Raw genomic sequence first — 13,984 nt, 5'->3', positions numbered from 1 at the left:
TCAGGACTTAAACTGGGCTGACTTATTTATACTGGTTTACTTTACAGGACAAGAGAGCACAAGATTTCGATCCAAAAACTCACCCACATGGTCTTTCTAAATGATGGACACATAACTGGGACAGAGCGGCAGAGAATAAAGGGCAGCCCACTACAAACTGGTGGAAACCCCTGGGCTTGAGTCTGCTGCTTCTCACGAGACCTCAGACTCTCATGGGGATGTGCCACTTGCCAGTGGGAATGGCTGGCAAAAAAAATCCTATAATCCTCAATTAAAGGAGGCATATAGATACACAAAACTATCTACAAGTGTGTGTTTCATTTAAAGCATACCCAAGGTGTAAAAATCCATGTTTACAGAAAAGATGAATTAAAATGTGCTTCTTCCTGTTACTAAAGGGTTCGATCAATTTACCACGCTCTTTTTTTTGTGTGAGGAGATTCACCCTGAGCTAACATCCGCTGCCAATCCTCCTCTTTTTTGCTTGAGGAAGATTAGCACTGAGCTAACATCTGTGCCCATCTTCCTTTATTTTGCATGTGGGATTCCTCCACAGCACGGCTGATGAGTGAAATAGGACTGCACCCAGGATTGGAACCTGTGAGCCCCGGGCTGCTGAAGCAGAGTGCAGGGAACTTTAACCCCTCAGGCCCGGGGCCGGCCCCCTGACCAGGCTCTTTTAAAACACCATGTTCTCTCATGGCTTTGGAGAGACGATTTAGTTTATATACAACTAATATTTCAGGCATCTCTCTAAGGTAAAAAGTAGGATATACATATAGCTAGGATTTGCAGAATTTGGCATAAATGTGTAATTTTTATTGGGAAAGATTTACTTGTAAAATTCAAAAGCTTTCTAGTCAGGTAAAATAATACTATAAAAATAGAAACAATATTATTTACTCAACAATGAGATGGCTATGGGAGTTCAAATGAAAAATAGAGTGTCAGAGCTGGAGTTTCCAATTTGTAGGCCGTAAACCCCTGAGAGGTCCAGAATTCATACAGAATTACTACCAGAAAATTCACATGGTATCAACATTCTCTACGGAGCCAGTAAATGAAAAGCCTCTCTCTCACACTATATCTGAACACGCTATTCTAAAAGGAACATAGATGCTATTGGGATTACTAAAATGTGCATACTTATCTTTTATTTTATTAGTCAACCAACACTTAAAGTATAACTACTATCATCTAAGTTTCAATTTTAAAAAACATTTGCCCCGCTTTATTGAGATATCGTTGATATATAACACTGTGTAAGTTTAAGGTGTACAATGTGCTGTTTTGAAACATGTACATATTGTGAAAGGATTACCCATGATAAGGTTAGTTAGCATATCCATCACCTCACATAACTATATTTTTGTAGTGAGAACATGTAAGATTTAGTCTCTCAGTAACTTTCAAGTATATAATACAGTATTGTTAACTACAGTCACCATGCTGTATACCGGATCCCCAGAAATTATTCACCTTGTAACAGGAAGTTAGTACCCTTTGACCCACATCTCCCCATTTCTAACTGTCCACCCTCAGCCCCTGGCAACCAACATTTCACTCTCTGTTTCTATGAGCTCGGCTTTTTTTAGATGCCACATTTAAGTGAGATTATACAGTATTTGTCTTTCTCTGTCTGACTTGTTTTACTTAGCATAATATCTTTCAGGTCCATCCATGTTGTTGAAATGGTAGGATTTCCTTCTTTTTTATGGCTAAGTAATATTCTGTTATGTATATGTATGTGTGTAAATATACATATATATATATATATATATATATATATATATATATACACACAATCTCTTTTTCTTTATCCACTCATCCATCAGTGGAGACAGGTTGTTTCTATGTTCTGATTATTGTGAATAGTGCTGCAATGAACATTGGGGGGAGATATCTGTTTGAGATAGTGATTTCATTTCCTTTGGATATATACCCAGAACTAGGGTAGCTGGATCACATGGTAGTTCTACTTTTAAGTTTTCGAGAATCCTCCATACTGTTTTCTATAGTAGCCGTACCAATTTACATTCCCACCAACAGTGCACAAGCGTTCCCTTTTTTCCATATTCTTGCCAACACTTATATTTTGTCTTTGTGACAACAGCCATTCTAACAGGTGTGAGGTAATCTCTCATTGTGGTTTTGATTTGCATTTCCCTGATGATTAGCGACGTTGAACATCTTTTCATGTATCTGTTGCCCATTTGTATGTCTTCCTGGGGAAAATTTCTATTCAGGTCTTCTGCACATTTTTTAATCAAATTACAGTTGTGCTGCATAATGACATTTTGGTCAACGATGGACCACACATATGACAGTGGTCCCAAGAGATTAGTACCATGTAACCTAGGTGTGTTGCAGGCTATACCATCTAGGCTTGTATAAGTGCACTCTAGGCTCTAGGATGTTTGCACAATGACAAAATCACCTAATGACACATTTCTTAGAACGTCTTCCCATTATTAGGCGATGCATGTTCTGTGTTAGTATTCTTGCTATTGAGTTGTATGAGTTCCTTCCTATCCAATATTTTGGATGTTAACCTCTTATCTGATATATGGTTTGCAAATATTTTCTTCCATCTCAAGGAAGAAAATGCCTCTGCAGTTTGTTGATTTTTTCTTTTGCCGTGCAAAAGTGTTTTAGTTTGATGTAGTCTCACTTACTAATTTTCGCTCTTGTTGCTTGTGCTTTTAGTGTCATCTCTAAAAAATAGTTGCCAATACCAATGTCAAGGAGCTTTTTGTTTGTTTGTTTTGTTTTGTTTTTGGGTGAGGAAGATTGGCCCTGAGCCCACATCTGTTGCCAATCTTCCTCTTTTTGCTTGAGGAAGATTGTTGCTGAGCTAACATCTGTGCAAATCTTCCTCTATTTTGTAGGAATGCCGCCACAGCATGGCTTGAAGAACTGTGCATAGGTCTGTGCCTGGGATATAAACCTGTGAACCCCAGGCTGCTGAAGCAGAGTGTGTGAACTTAAACACTATGCTACCAGGCCGGCCCCTCAAGGAGTTTTTTACCGATTTTTTCTTCTAGGAGTTTTATGGTTCAAGTCTTACACTTAAGTCTAATCCATTTCAAGTTAATTTTTGTGAGTAGTGTAAGACAGGGGCTCAATTTCATTCTTTTGCATGTACATATCCAGTTTTCCCAAGACTGTTTATTGAAAAGACTATCCTTTCCCCATTGATTATTCTTGGCCCCCTTGTCAAATATTAGTTGCCCACAGATGCTTGGGTTTACTTCTGGGCTCTCAATTCTGTTCTGTTGGTCTATATGTCTATTTTTATAACAGTGTTGTACTGTTTGATTACTATAGCTTTGTGGTATAGCTTGAAATCAGGAAGTGTAATGCTCCAGTCTTGCTCTTCTTTCTCAAGATTGCTTTGCTATTCCTATCTTTCCATTTATTTCATCAACTGTCTTCTTCAATTTCTTTCATCAGTATCTTATAGCTTTTAATGTACAGATCTTTCACCTCCTTTGGTTAAATTTATTCCTAAGCATTTTATTGTTTTTGATTCTATTGTAAATGGGATTGTTTTATTTTTTTTTAGATAGTTTGTTGTCAGTGTATAGCAATGCAACTGATTTCTGTATGTTGATTTTCTATCTTACAACTTTCTTGAATTCATTTCTTAGTTCTGACAGTTTTTTGGTGGAGTCTTTAGGGCCTTCTATACATAAGATCATGTCATCTGCAAACAGAGACAGTTTTGCTTTTTTCTTTCCTATGTGTATGCCTTTCATTTCTTGTTCTTGCCTAATTGCTCTACCTATGACTTCCAGTACTTTGCTGGATAGGAATGGTGAGAGTGGGCACTCTTGTCTTGTTTCTGATTTTAGAGAAAAAGCTGAAAGCTTTTCATCATTAAATATGATGTTAGCTATGAGTGTGTCATATATGGTCTTTATTATGCTGAGGTATGATCCTTTTATACCCAATTTGTCAAAGGCTTTCATCATGAAAGGGTGTTGAATTTTGTCAAACATTTATTCTGCATCTACTGAGAGGATCATATGATTTTTATCCTTCATTCTATTAACGTGGTGTATCACATTTATTGATTTGCGCATGTTGAACCATCCTTGCATCCTAGGGATAAATCTCACTTGATCATGATGCATGATCCTTTTGATGAGCTGCTGAATTCAGTTTGCTAATATTTTGTTAAGAATTTTTGTATCTAGATAAATCAGGGATGTTGGCCTGTAGCTTTCTTTTCTTGTAGTGTGCTTTTCTGGCTTTGGCATCAGGGTAATGCTGGTCTCATAAAATGAGTTTTGGAGTGTTTCCTCCTCTTCAGTTTTTTGGAAGGGCTTGAAAAGAATTGGTAGTAATTATCCTTTAAATGTTTGGTAGAATTCAGCAGTGAAACCATCTGGTCCTAGGCTTTTCTTTATTGGGAGGTTTTTGAAAGCTGATTCAATTTTGTTAGTAGTTATTGGTCTGTTCAGAGTTTGTTTCTTCATGATTCAGTCTTGGTAGGTTGTATGTTTCTAGGAATGTATCCATTTCTTCTAGATTATCTATTTTGTTGGTGTATAATTGTTCATAGAAGTCTCTTATGATCCTTTGTATTTCTCTGGTTTCAGTTGTAATGTCTCCTTTTTCGTTTATAATTTTGTTTGAGTCCTCTCTTTTTTTCTTGATTAGGTTAGCTAAAGGTTTGTCAATTTTGTCTATCTTTTAAAAAAACCTATTCTACATTTCACTGACTTTTCTAATGTCTTTCTAGTCCCTATTTCATTTATTTCTACTCTAATTCTTATTTCCTTCCTTCTGTTAACTTTGGGATTAGATTTTTCCTCTTTTTCTAATTCCTTCAGCTGTAAAGTTAGATTGTCGATTTGAGATCTTTCATTTTTCTTAACACAGGTGTTTACTGCTATGAACTTCCCTCTTAGAATTGCTTTTGCCATATCCCATAGGTTTTGGTATGTTGGGTTTCCATTTTCATTTGTTTAAAGACTTTTTAAATTTCCCTTTTGACTTCTTCTTTGACCCATATGTGGACCCGCTTGGTTTTTCAGGATTGTGTTGTTTAATTTCCATATATTTGCAAATTTTCCAGCTTACCTGCTGTTCTTGATTTTCAGTTTCACACCTCTGTGGTCAGAAAAGATACTGGGTACAATTTCAATCTTAAATTTCCTAAGACTTGTTTTGTGCTCTATCATATGATCCATCCTGGAGAACGTTCCATGTGTGCTTGAGAAGAATGTGTTGTGGTGCTGCTAGATGGAAGGTTCTCAGTATGGCTGTTAGTTTTGTGAAATAAATGAGACAAACCTCAACTAAATTGTAGTCAAGAAGGCCTGTAGGGGGAGCTTTCATGCCCTATGGTACCTCATCAAGTACTCCAACCAGGAAGCGACTGTAGGCTTGCATCTCCAACAGGAAGTACAATGACTTTACTGCTGAAGGAAGATTTTCCTCCCCACCTGGCAACAGCTCAGCCAATGAGAAACACCACAGCTCAGCCAATGAGAAATGCAACAGCCCAGCTAATGAGAAGTGCTGCAGCTCAGCCAATGAGACACACCACAGCTCAGCCAATGAGAAATGCTGCAGCTCAGCCAATGAGAAGCCATTTCCACACTGAACTGCTACTTTCCCCCAACAGACATTCCTTTAGAACAGCCCCTCCCTCTCCCCCTTTTCTCTTTAAAAGCAGCTCCCCTCCTTTGTTCTGTGGCTTTACCTATGGTTCACCATAGCATGCACATCCCCAATTGCAATTTTTTTTGGCTATTCCTGAATAAACTCAAGGATAAAACTAAACTTGAAGGTAAAATAACTGGCAAATTTGCTTTTAAGTTGACAATTCCATTTGGTCTATTGTGTTATTCGGGTCTGCTGTTTCCTTATTCATTTTCTGTCTGGATGATCTACCCATTGTTTAACGTGTGGTATTGAAGTCCTGTACTGTTATTGTATTGCTGTTTATTTCTCCCTTCAGTTCTGTTACTATTTTCTTTAAATATTTAGGTGTTCCAATATTGGGTACATATATATTTACAACTGTCAAATTGTGTGATGAATTGGCCCCTTTATCATGATATAGTGACCTCATTAGTCTTTTGTGACCCATTTTGACTGAAAGTCTATTTTATCTGATAGACGTATAGCCATTCTTGCTCTCTTTGGGTTACCATTTGCATGGAATATTTTTTTCCATCCCTTACTTTCAGTCTATGTGTGTTCTTTTTTTTAAAATTATTAAAAAAAAATTTTTCCTTCTCTCCAAAGCTCCCCAGTACATAGTTGTATATTTTAGTTGTGGGTCCTTCTAATTGCGGCATGTGGGACGCCGCCTCAGCACGGCCTGATGAACAGTGCAAGGTCCACACCCGGGATCTGCACTGGCGAAACCCTGGGCCTCTGAAGCAGAGCACGTGAACTTACCCACTCAGCCACGGGGCCGGCCCCTATGTGTGTTCTTAAAGCTAAAGCGAGTTTCTAGTAGGTGGCATATTTCTGGATCTTGTTCTTCATTTATCCATTCAGTTACTTTGTGTCTATTAATTGGAGAATTTAGTTTACTTATATTTAAAGAAATTATTGAAAGGTAAGGATTTACTATTGCCATTTTGTTAATTGTTTTCTGACTGTTTTTTAGTTCATTTGTTCCTTTCTTCCTCTCCTACTATTCCCTTTGTATTTTATATTTTTGTATTTATATGCTTTAATACCTTTCTCTTTACCTTTTGTGTAACTACTATATGTCTTATCTTTGTGGTTACCATGCAGCTTAAATAAAACAGGTTATGGATATAACAGTCTATTTTAACCTGCTAACAACTTACTCTCAGTCACATACAAAAAGTATACTTTTACTTTTCCTCCCAAATTTTTGCTATGATGTCACACTTTACATGATTTTTTTTTTTTGAGGAAGATTAGCCCTGAACTAACAACATCTGCCTCCAATCCTCCTCTTTTTGCTGAGGAAGACTGGCCCTGAGCTAACATCTATGCCCATCCTCCTCTGCTTTATATGTGGAACGCCTGCCACAGCATGGCTTGATGAGCCGTGCATAGGTCCACACCTGGGATCTGATCCAGTGAACCCTGGGCTGCAGAAGCAGAACATGCGAACTTAACCTCTGCACCACTGGGCTGGCCCCACTTTACATCTTTTTATATTGTGCATCCATTAACAAATTATTGTAGCTATGGTTATTTTAAATATTATTGTTTTAAACTTTGAAACTAGAGGTAAAAGTGATTTACACATCATCATTATAGTATTAAGGCAATCTGAATTGACTATATATTTACCTTTACAGGTGAGTTTTATACTTTTATAAGTTTTCATGTTATTACTTAGTGTTCTTTCATTTCAAGAACTCCTTTTAGCATTTCTTGTAAGGCAGGTCTAGTGGTGATGAATTCCCTTAGCTTTTGTTTGTCTGGGAATGTCTTTATCTCTCCTTCATTTCTGAAGGACAGTTTTACTGGGTTTATACTATACTGTGATTTCTAAGAAACATATATTTGGTCATCTGAATGACCATCTATATTTCTCATATATATCTGGTTTTCATCTATGGTTCCTGCTCACAGCCCCGAAAACCCTTGGAAATTCCTAAGTGATAATAGCAATAAAGGGTTTTTTGTTATGTTAATGAGGTGACCTTTGGACCAGCACCTAAGGATGTGGGCTGGTTTCCAGGAGAATCAACCACGTGATTAGAGGGTTGGAACTTTCAGCCCCACTCCCAGATCATCAGGAGGAGAGAGGGGCTAGAGTTTGACTCAGTCACCAATGGCCAATGATTTAATCAATCATGCCTATGTAATGAAGCCTCTATAAAAACCCAAAAAGATAGACTTCTGAGCTTCCAGCTTGGTGAATATGTGAAGATGTGGGCAGAGTGATGTGCCTGGAGAGGGCAGGGAAGCTCTGCACCCTTTCCCCACACCTTGCCCTGTGCATCTCTCCCATCTGGTTGTTCCTGAGTTATATTCTTTTACAATATACGGGTGACCTAGTAAGTAAAATGTTTCTCTGAGTTCCGTGAGTCACTTCAGCAAATTAATCAAACCCAAGGAGGGGGTCATGAAAACCTCTAATTTATAGCCAGTTGGTCAGAAGTACAGCTAAACACCTGGACTTGCATGGTGGTTTGGGAAGAAGTCCCCAACCAGCCCCCAAGACACATGTGTTGAAGTTGGCTACAGGAACCCGAAAGAGCAGTATTCTTGGTTGGCAGTTTTTTCTTTCAGCACTTTGAATATATCATCCCACTCCCCCCTGGCCTGCAGTTTCTGCAGAGAAATCTGCTGATAGTCTTATGGCAGTTCCCTTGTATGTGTTGAGTCATTTTTCTCTTGCTGCTTTCAAAATTCTCTCCTTGTCTTTGATTTTTTTTTTTACTTTTTTGAGGAAGATTAGCCCTGAGCTAACATCCATGCCCATCTTCCTCTATTGTATACGTGGGACGCCTGCCACAGCATGGCTTGATGAGCGGTGCATAGGTCTGCACCTGGGATCCAAACTGCGAACTCCGGGCCACCAAAGTGGAGTGTGAGAACCTAACTGCTATGCCACCGGGCCAGCCCCCTCTTTGTCTTTGATTAATGTTTTGATTATGTCGTGTCTTGGAGTAATCTTCTTTGAGTTGATCTTGCTTGGGGTCCTTTGAGCTGCCTATACTTGGATACTCATCTCTCTCCCAAGACTTGGGAAGATTTTTGCTATTATTTCTTTAAATAATCTTTCTGCCCCTTTCTCACTTCTTCTGGGATGCCCACGATGCAAATGTTCATTTGCTTGATGGTATTCCATACTTCATGTAGGCTTTCTTCACTCTTTTTCATTCTTTTTCTTTTTGTTCCTTTAATTTCAAATGATCTGTCTTTCAGTTCACTGATTTTCTTCTGCATGATTGATCTGTTGGTTAAACTATTGAATTTTTCAGTTCTGTCACTGTATTCTTCAGCTCCAGGATTTCTGTTTGGTTCTTTTATTTGGTTTCTATTTCTTTATTAAACTCTTCATTTTGTTCATATATTGTTTTCCTGATTTCATTTAGTTGTTTATCTGTGTTTTCTTGCATTTCACTGAATTTCCTTAAGATGATTCTTTTGAATTCATTGTCAGGCATATCATAGATCTCCATTTCTTTGGGGTCACTGGAGCTTTATTAGTTTCTTTAGTGGTGTCAGGTTTGCCTAATTCTTCATGATCTGTGTAACTTTGCGTTGGTGTCTATGCATTTGAAGGAGTGAACTCCTCTTCCAGTCTTTACAGAGTGATTTCAGCCAGTAAAAACCTTCTCCTCTTGGTTCCCTGGGCTGAGAGGATTGCCTCCAGAACTGCAGCTGTGCTGGGCTGAGGTCAGTTTTGAGGCTGTTGCTGGGTCTGCAGTGTGGTCTGCTGTTGACCTGCTTGTTACTAGGGGGTTGGGCAGGCGTGGATCCAGTCTGGTCCCTGGGTGGGGGGGACTGCCTCCATCCAGTGCCTTCTTCAGTAGGTTAACCCTGGGACAAGGATCCACTTCAGGGTCCACAGGTCCTCAGTCAGTGAGACTACTACCAGGTATGTGGATGGATGTGGCTCCCACTAGGTCCCTGGTCAGCTCCTGCCTAGTCAGTGGATGGGTCCCTGGGTGGGCAGGATTGGCCCTGGACCATGGTTGAGAGAGGCTGGAACCAAGTCCAGGGCTGGTTCAGGTTCCACAGCCAAGACTGAGGTCTGCACACCTGGCTCTGGAGGTGTGGAGGGCTATGTTTCCTACTAGGTCTCTGGGTAGGCTGAGTGATCCCTGACCATGGCTGGAGAGGCTGGAACAGAGTATAGGGTCCTTTTTGGACCTCCTGAGGTGCAGACACGAGTGTTTCCTGGCAGGTCCCTATGCCAACAGGACTTCTTGTGGACTGCTGCTAGGAGGGGGCTAGAGCTGAATACAGGGCCATTTCAGAATCTCCAAGGTTGTAGACATGAGTGTCCCCTGCTGGTTTTCTGGACCACAGGACTGCTGGCAGACTGTGGCTCTGAGAGGGCTGGAGATGTGGATAGGGTGCTTTCAGGGTATCTGGTGGTGCAGATGGGAGTGTCTCCCTCCGAAGCCCTGCACACTCAGCACTGCTGGAAGACTGTCTGTGAGGGGGCTGTGAACAAGCATGGGGCCCTTTTAGGGTCTCCAGCGATGCTGATGGGGGTGTCTCCTGCAGGGTCCCTGTGCCAGCAGGACTCTGACAACTGTGGCTGGAACAAGTTGGAGTCCAGTTACTGGGCCTTTTAGAATCTACAGTCTGACTGGGTGTGGTAGGCTTACCTCCAGGGGCTCCTGGACTACAGCCTAGAGGGGCTGTAGCTGGTTCATGGGCCACTTCAGGGCCCACAGCTGGGACCAAGTTCTGTACACATATTACCTGGTGCACAGGTGGGCCTAACTCCTCCTGGATTCCCTGGCGTATGGGGCTAGTGACAGGACCAAGCCAAACAGGGCTGTAGCTGAGTTCTCAGAGGTATAAAGCTATTTCCAATTCTGCAGCCAGGCCCATGGTCAGCAAGTTGGCCGCCTGGGTGTGAGCCTGCCTTCTCAAAAGGCTCTCCTCAGTCCTGGATCGCACTGGGGTTTCCAAATGTCCTAACTGGATCCCAAAGCTCCCACAAGGCACTTCTGTCCATGAACGGATGCAAATAATTGTTGTTGGGGGGGAGGTTGTGAGACATGGGAAGGACATCTTATCCAGCCATCTTGCCAATGTCACTTTCAAATTTTGCTTTAATAAGAAGAGATTCTTCATCACAGTCACATAAAATGGTCTTATGACCATAAATAATTTTGTAGCTGTTTTTGTGGTATCGATACTTAAAAACTATAAATAGCATACAGAATAACTGATGTGATGTCTAAAGGTAGATATTCTTTTTGGTAGGGATTAAGGTAAAAATTACACTCTTTCTAGGAAATATGCCATATGGGAGTTCTGGCTGAAACCTCAGAAGTTTGTCATGCTTGATATCCTAAGTATTTTTAGTTGTAAAATCTTGGGGTGGTGAAAGCTCATTTTGTAATGCTAGTTTTTCAGGACTATCAATAATTTCCAAATTTAAATAGTCTATTCTGAAATATTTTTTCAACAGTGTCTCCTACTTTTAAGTAAGAAGTACTATACCTCACTTTCTTTTTCTGGATGTTTTTCAACCCACATTCTTGGGAGATATGCATCAGACAAACCGATGTGGAGAGAAAATCCACTGCTGTCTAAGGAGCTACCTTCCACGGTGCTAATTACAGCTTTGCAGTCTGTACTCTAGAAAATAAACAACCATGAGAACAAAGTAAATAAGGGAATCATACCATATTATCCATTTGCACTTACCTGTCAAGTAGCAAACTCTTGCATAATCTACCTAACTCCATTAAGAATCAACAACGTGGTAATAAATTCTAAAATTATGAACTGTAGGTTTTAGAAGTGTGAATATTATCATATAGTTACCCTCCTGAACTTCTAAGGTTCATATACACAGTCAAATTTAGGTGAGTCTGAGACAGTCTCAAACCCTGGATCCAAAGATTCTAGATTTGTGTATTTAGTCAGACTTATCTGCATACTGCAGAAAGTACACCAAATAATCATAACTTAGAATAGTAAAATAGAAAATTCAACAGAAATCTTACAATTACATCTTATTTTAAAATTATATTTTCATAAATATAACTTTTGAAAATGTAGATGATAAGCTTTAAAATGATAAAGGCAATGTAGTAGATTATAAAAGGACCACATGCTCTTTCCATTCCTGTGTGCTCGCCCCTTTGCTATGTGACTTTGCAGCTCCTCCTGTCAGGAGGTAGTATCTTTTCTCTGCCCTTGAATCTGTAGTTGGCCATGTGACTTGCTTTGGCCAGTGAAATATTGGCAGGCATGATGTAAGGAGAGGCTTGAAGAGTGTTTGATCAATGGGGTTTGCCCTCCCTTGTTGCTACTGAGAACTTTCCACTACCATATGAATGAACCTGAGCTAACCTGCTGGATGATGAGAGACATATGGCCATCAACTTAGCTGATACTAGGCCGACAGCCAGGTATGGGAGTGAGACCATTCTAGACCATTCTGTCCCAGGCAAGCCAGCCCAGCCTAGAAGAGCTGCCCAGCCAATCCACAAAACTGTGAGAAATAACAAAAGCTTGTTGTTTTAAACCACAAAGTTTTGAGATTGTCTATTATATAGCAAAAGCTATCTGAAACAGAGGGCTGCTTGCTCAGGAGGGATTCAATACATGTGTTTATTTCCATTCCCTAGCAAAAGCCTAAAACTCCCTACAATAAAAGGGTATAAACTCATAAAGATATTGAGAACAGAAACAAAGATAATAGCAGACGAAAGATGTCAACAAATTTTAAGAAGATGCAAAGTTGATAGAGGCATGGTAGGTGACTTAGCCAGAGTGGAGGAAGCTACGACCTGAGTCCTGTGGAGGGGACAGCCACAAGCAGTGGGCTCAACAGCCCTACAGCAACCTGGGAAGGCTCACACCTTAGAGGCACCAGGTACTGCAGAAAACTGCAGGCAGTACTATTGGATAGACTCTGTCCTAAGCTGTCGGATCCCCAGGCTCCCTCCTGGCTCCAAGAAGACAAGCAGCCAGCACCCTGTTCTCTCACTAAAGGAAACTGAAGATTTATTATTTAGAGAAATTCAACCAAACAGAATCCAGACTTGGGAATCCAGGTACAATGAAGCACAGGTGTACAGGGCAGCAAACAAGGGAATGAAGGAAAGTCACATCCTAAGATGTGGGGCTCTTCGTCACCCTCCCCAGTCGTCCTCTGTGAACACCCTAGAGGACTTCTGAATAACACAGAAGGGCTGAAACTCCACCATCAGACACACCACCAAATAGCCAGCCAGCTGCCGGGGCTCAAGTCAAGGGCTCTCGGCCACTCCCCCACTCGCCTCAGAGCAGCTAACAAGCGTTCTGTGTCTCGTGTGGATATTTTTAGATACTGCTGCCCGTACACTCTTACTAGGAAGTTAATGGAGGTTGTGCTTTGCCAAATGGAGGGAACAGAACAAGAACATTAAATGGAGACCCGAGGGGAGCAGCTGCCCCACGGCAACAAGCTGGTGGGGAGTGGAGATTCGGGAGGAAGGAGGTCTCAGGGGAAAAAATGAATTGACAGATTATCTGATGCATTCAATAGTGAAAAATAGTATTGAGAGGGGTTTTAACGGCTATGTTAGAGCACATGAGAAGAAACAGTCCTGGAAAACTAAGCAAATAAAAAAGGCAACCTTTTTTTTTCAGGAAATACTATGTAAATAGATTTAAAAAAAAGACTATGTTATCATAATACATGTCTTGGCTCAACGTAAACATCATTGACATGGTTCTAATAATTTAAACATTGACTATTGATTTAGCCAAAAATTGTGATATAACTTTTGGAACGAAGGGGAGAGAAAAAGTGGAGAGGGAGGTGAGCAGAGGGGGTGAGAGAGGTGATTTTCATCTACCACAATAGGAAGTCAAAAGATAACTTTTGAAACAGATGAATCAAGAACATGCAGTAAAAAATTATTATTTAAAACTCTGGAGGCCACTAGAAAAGAACTAAAATATTTAAAGTGGTTCACATAAAACAAGGTTATGTTTGGATTGGTTGACGAAAATGTTGGGGTCAGAGGCTGGCAGGAACCCCACCCTCTATCTCCCCCAGGAGCCGTGGCTTGGTGTTTGCTCCTTCAGTGTTTGTGGCTACTGTATAGAATATAACTATCACCAGCAAGAATGGACTGTAATCGCTAGGGCCACTCTAGGACCCCTGCCCCGCTGGGAGGCAGGCCTGTGGGCACAGAGCTGTCCGTGGTGCTGCCCAAGTGAGCAACTCAGCTTTAGGGGACCATGTCTCTCCCATAACTGTATCCACTGGATTCAGGGGCCCAGAAAACCTCAGTGGAATCAATGGTGAGGACCAGAGAGGCTGGAATGAGAGTCCTTTGTGTAA

At 40.7% G+C, this 13,984-nt stretch overlaps 1 protein-coding gene across 8 annotated transcripts in view; it reads right to left on the bottom strand.

The window, feature by feature from the left end:
* The window catches only part of PARP4 (poly(ADP-ribose) polymerase family member 4), a 126,324-nt gene that overhangs the window by 49,905 nt on the left and 62,435 nt on the right, over positions 1–13,984 (bottom strand). For all 8 annotated transcript variants that reach the window (XM_070239392.1, XM_070239398.1, XM_070239393.1 and 5 more), the window contains exon 21: positions 11,143–11,280. In XM_070239392.1, the coding sequence (XP_070095493.1) occupies positions 11,143–11,280 (138 nt within the window). The remainder of the gene's footprint in view (positions 1–11,142; positions 11,281–13,984) is intronic.

Source organism: Equus caballus, chromosome 17 (assembly GCF_041296265.1).
Source record: "Equus caballus isolate H_3958 breed thoroughbred chromosome 17, TB-T2T, whole genome shotgun sequence".
Lineage (NCBI taxonomy): Eukaryota > Metazoa > Chordata > Mammalia > Perissodactyla > Equidae > Equus > Equus caballus.
Note: the sequence above shows the minus strand (reverse complement) of the source record. Positions and strands in the feature narration are given on the sequence as shown.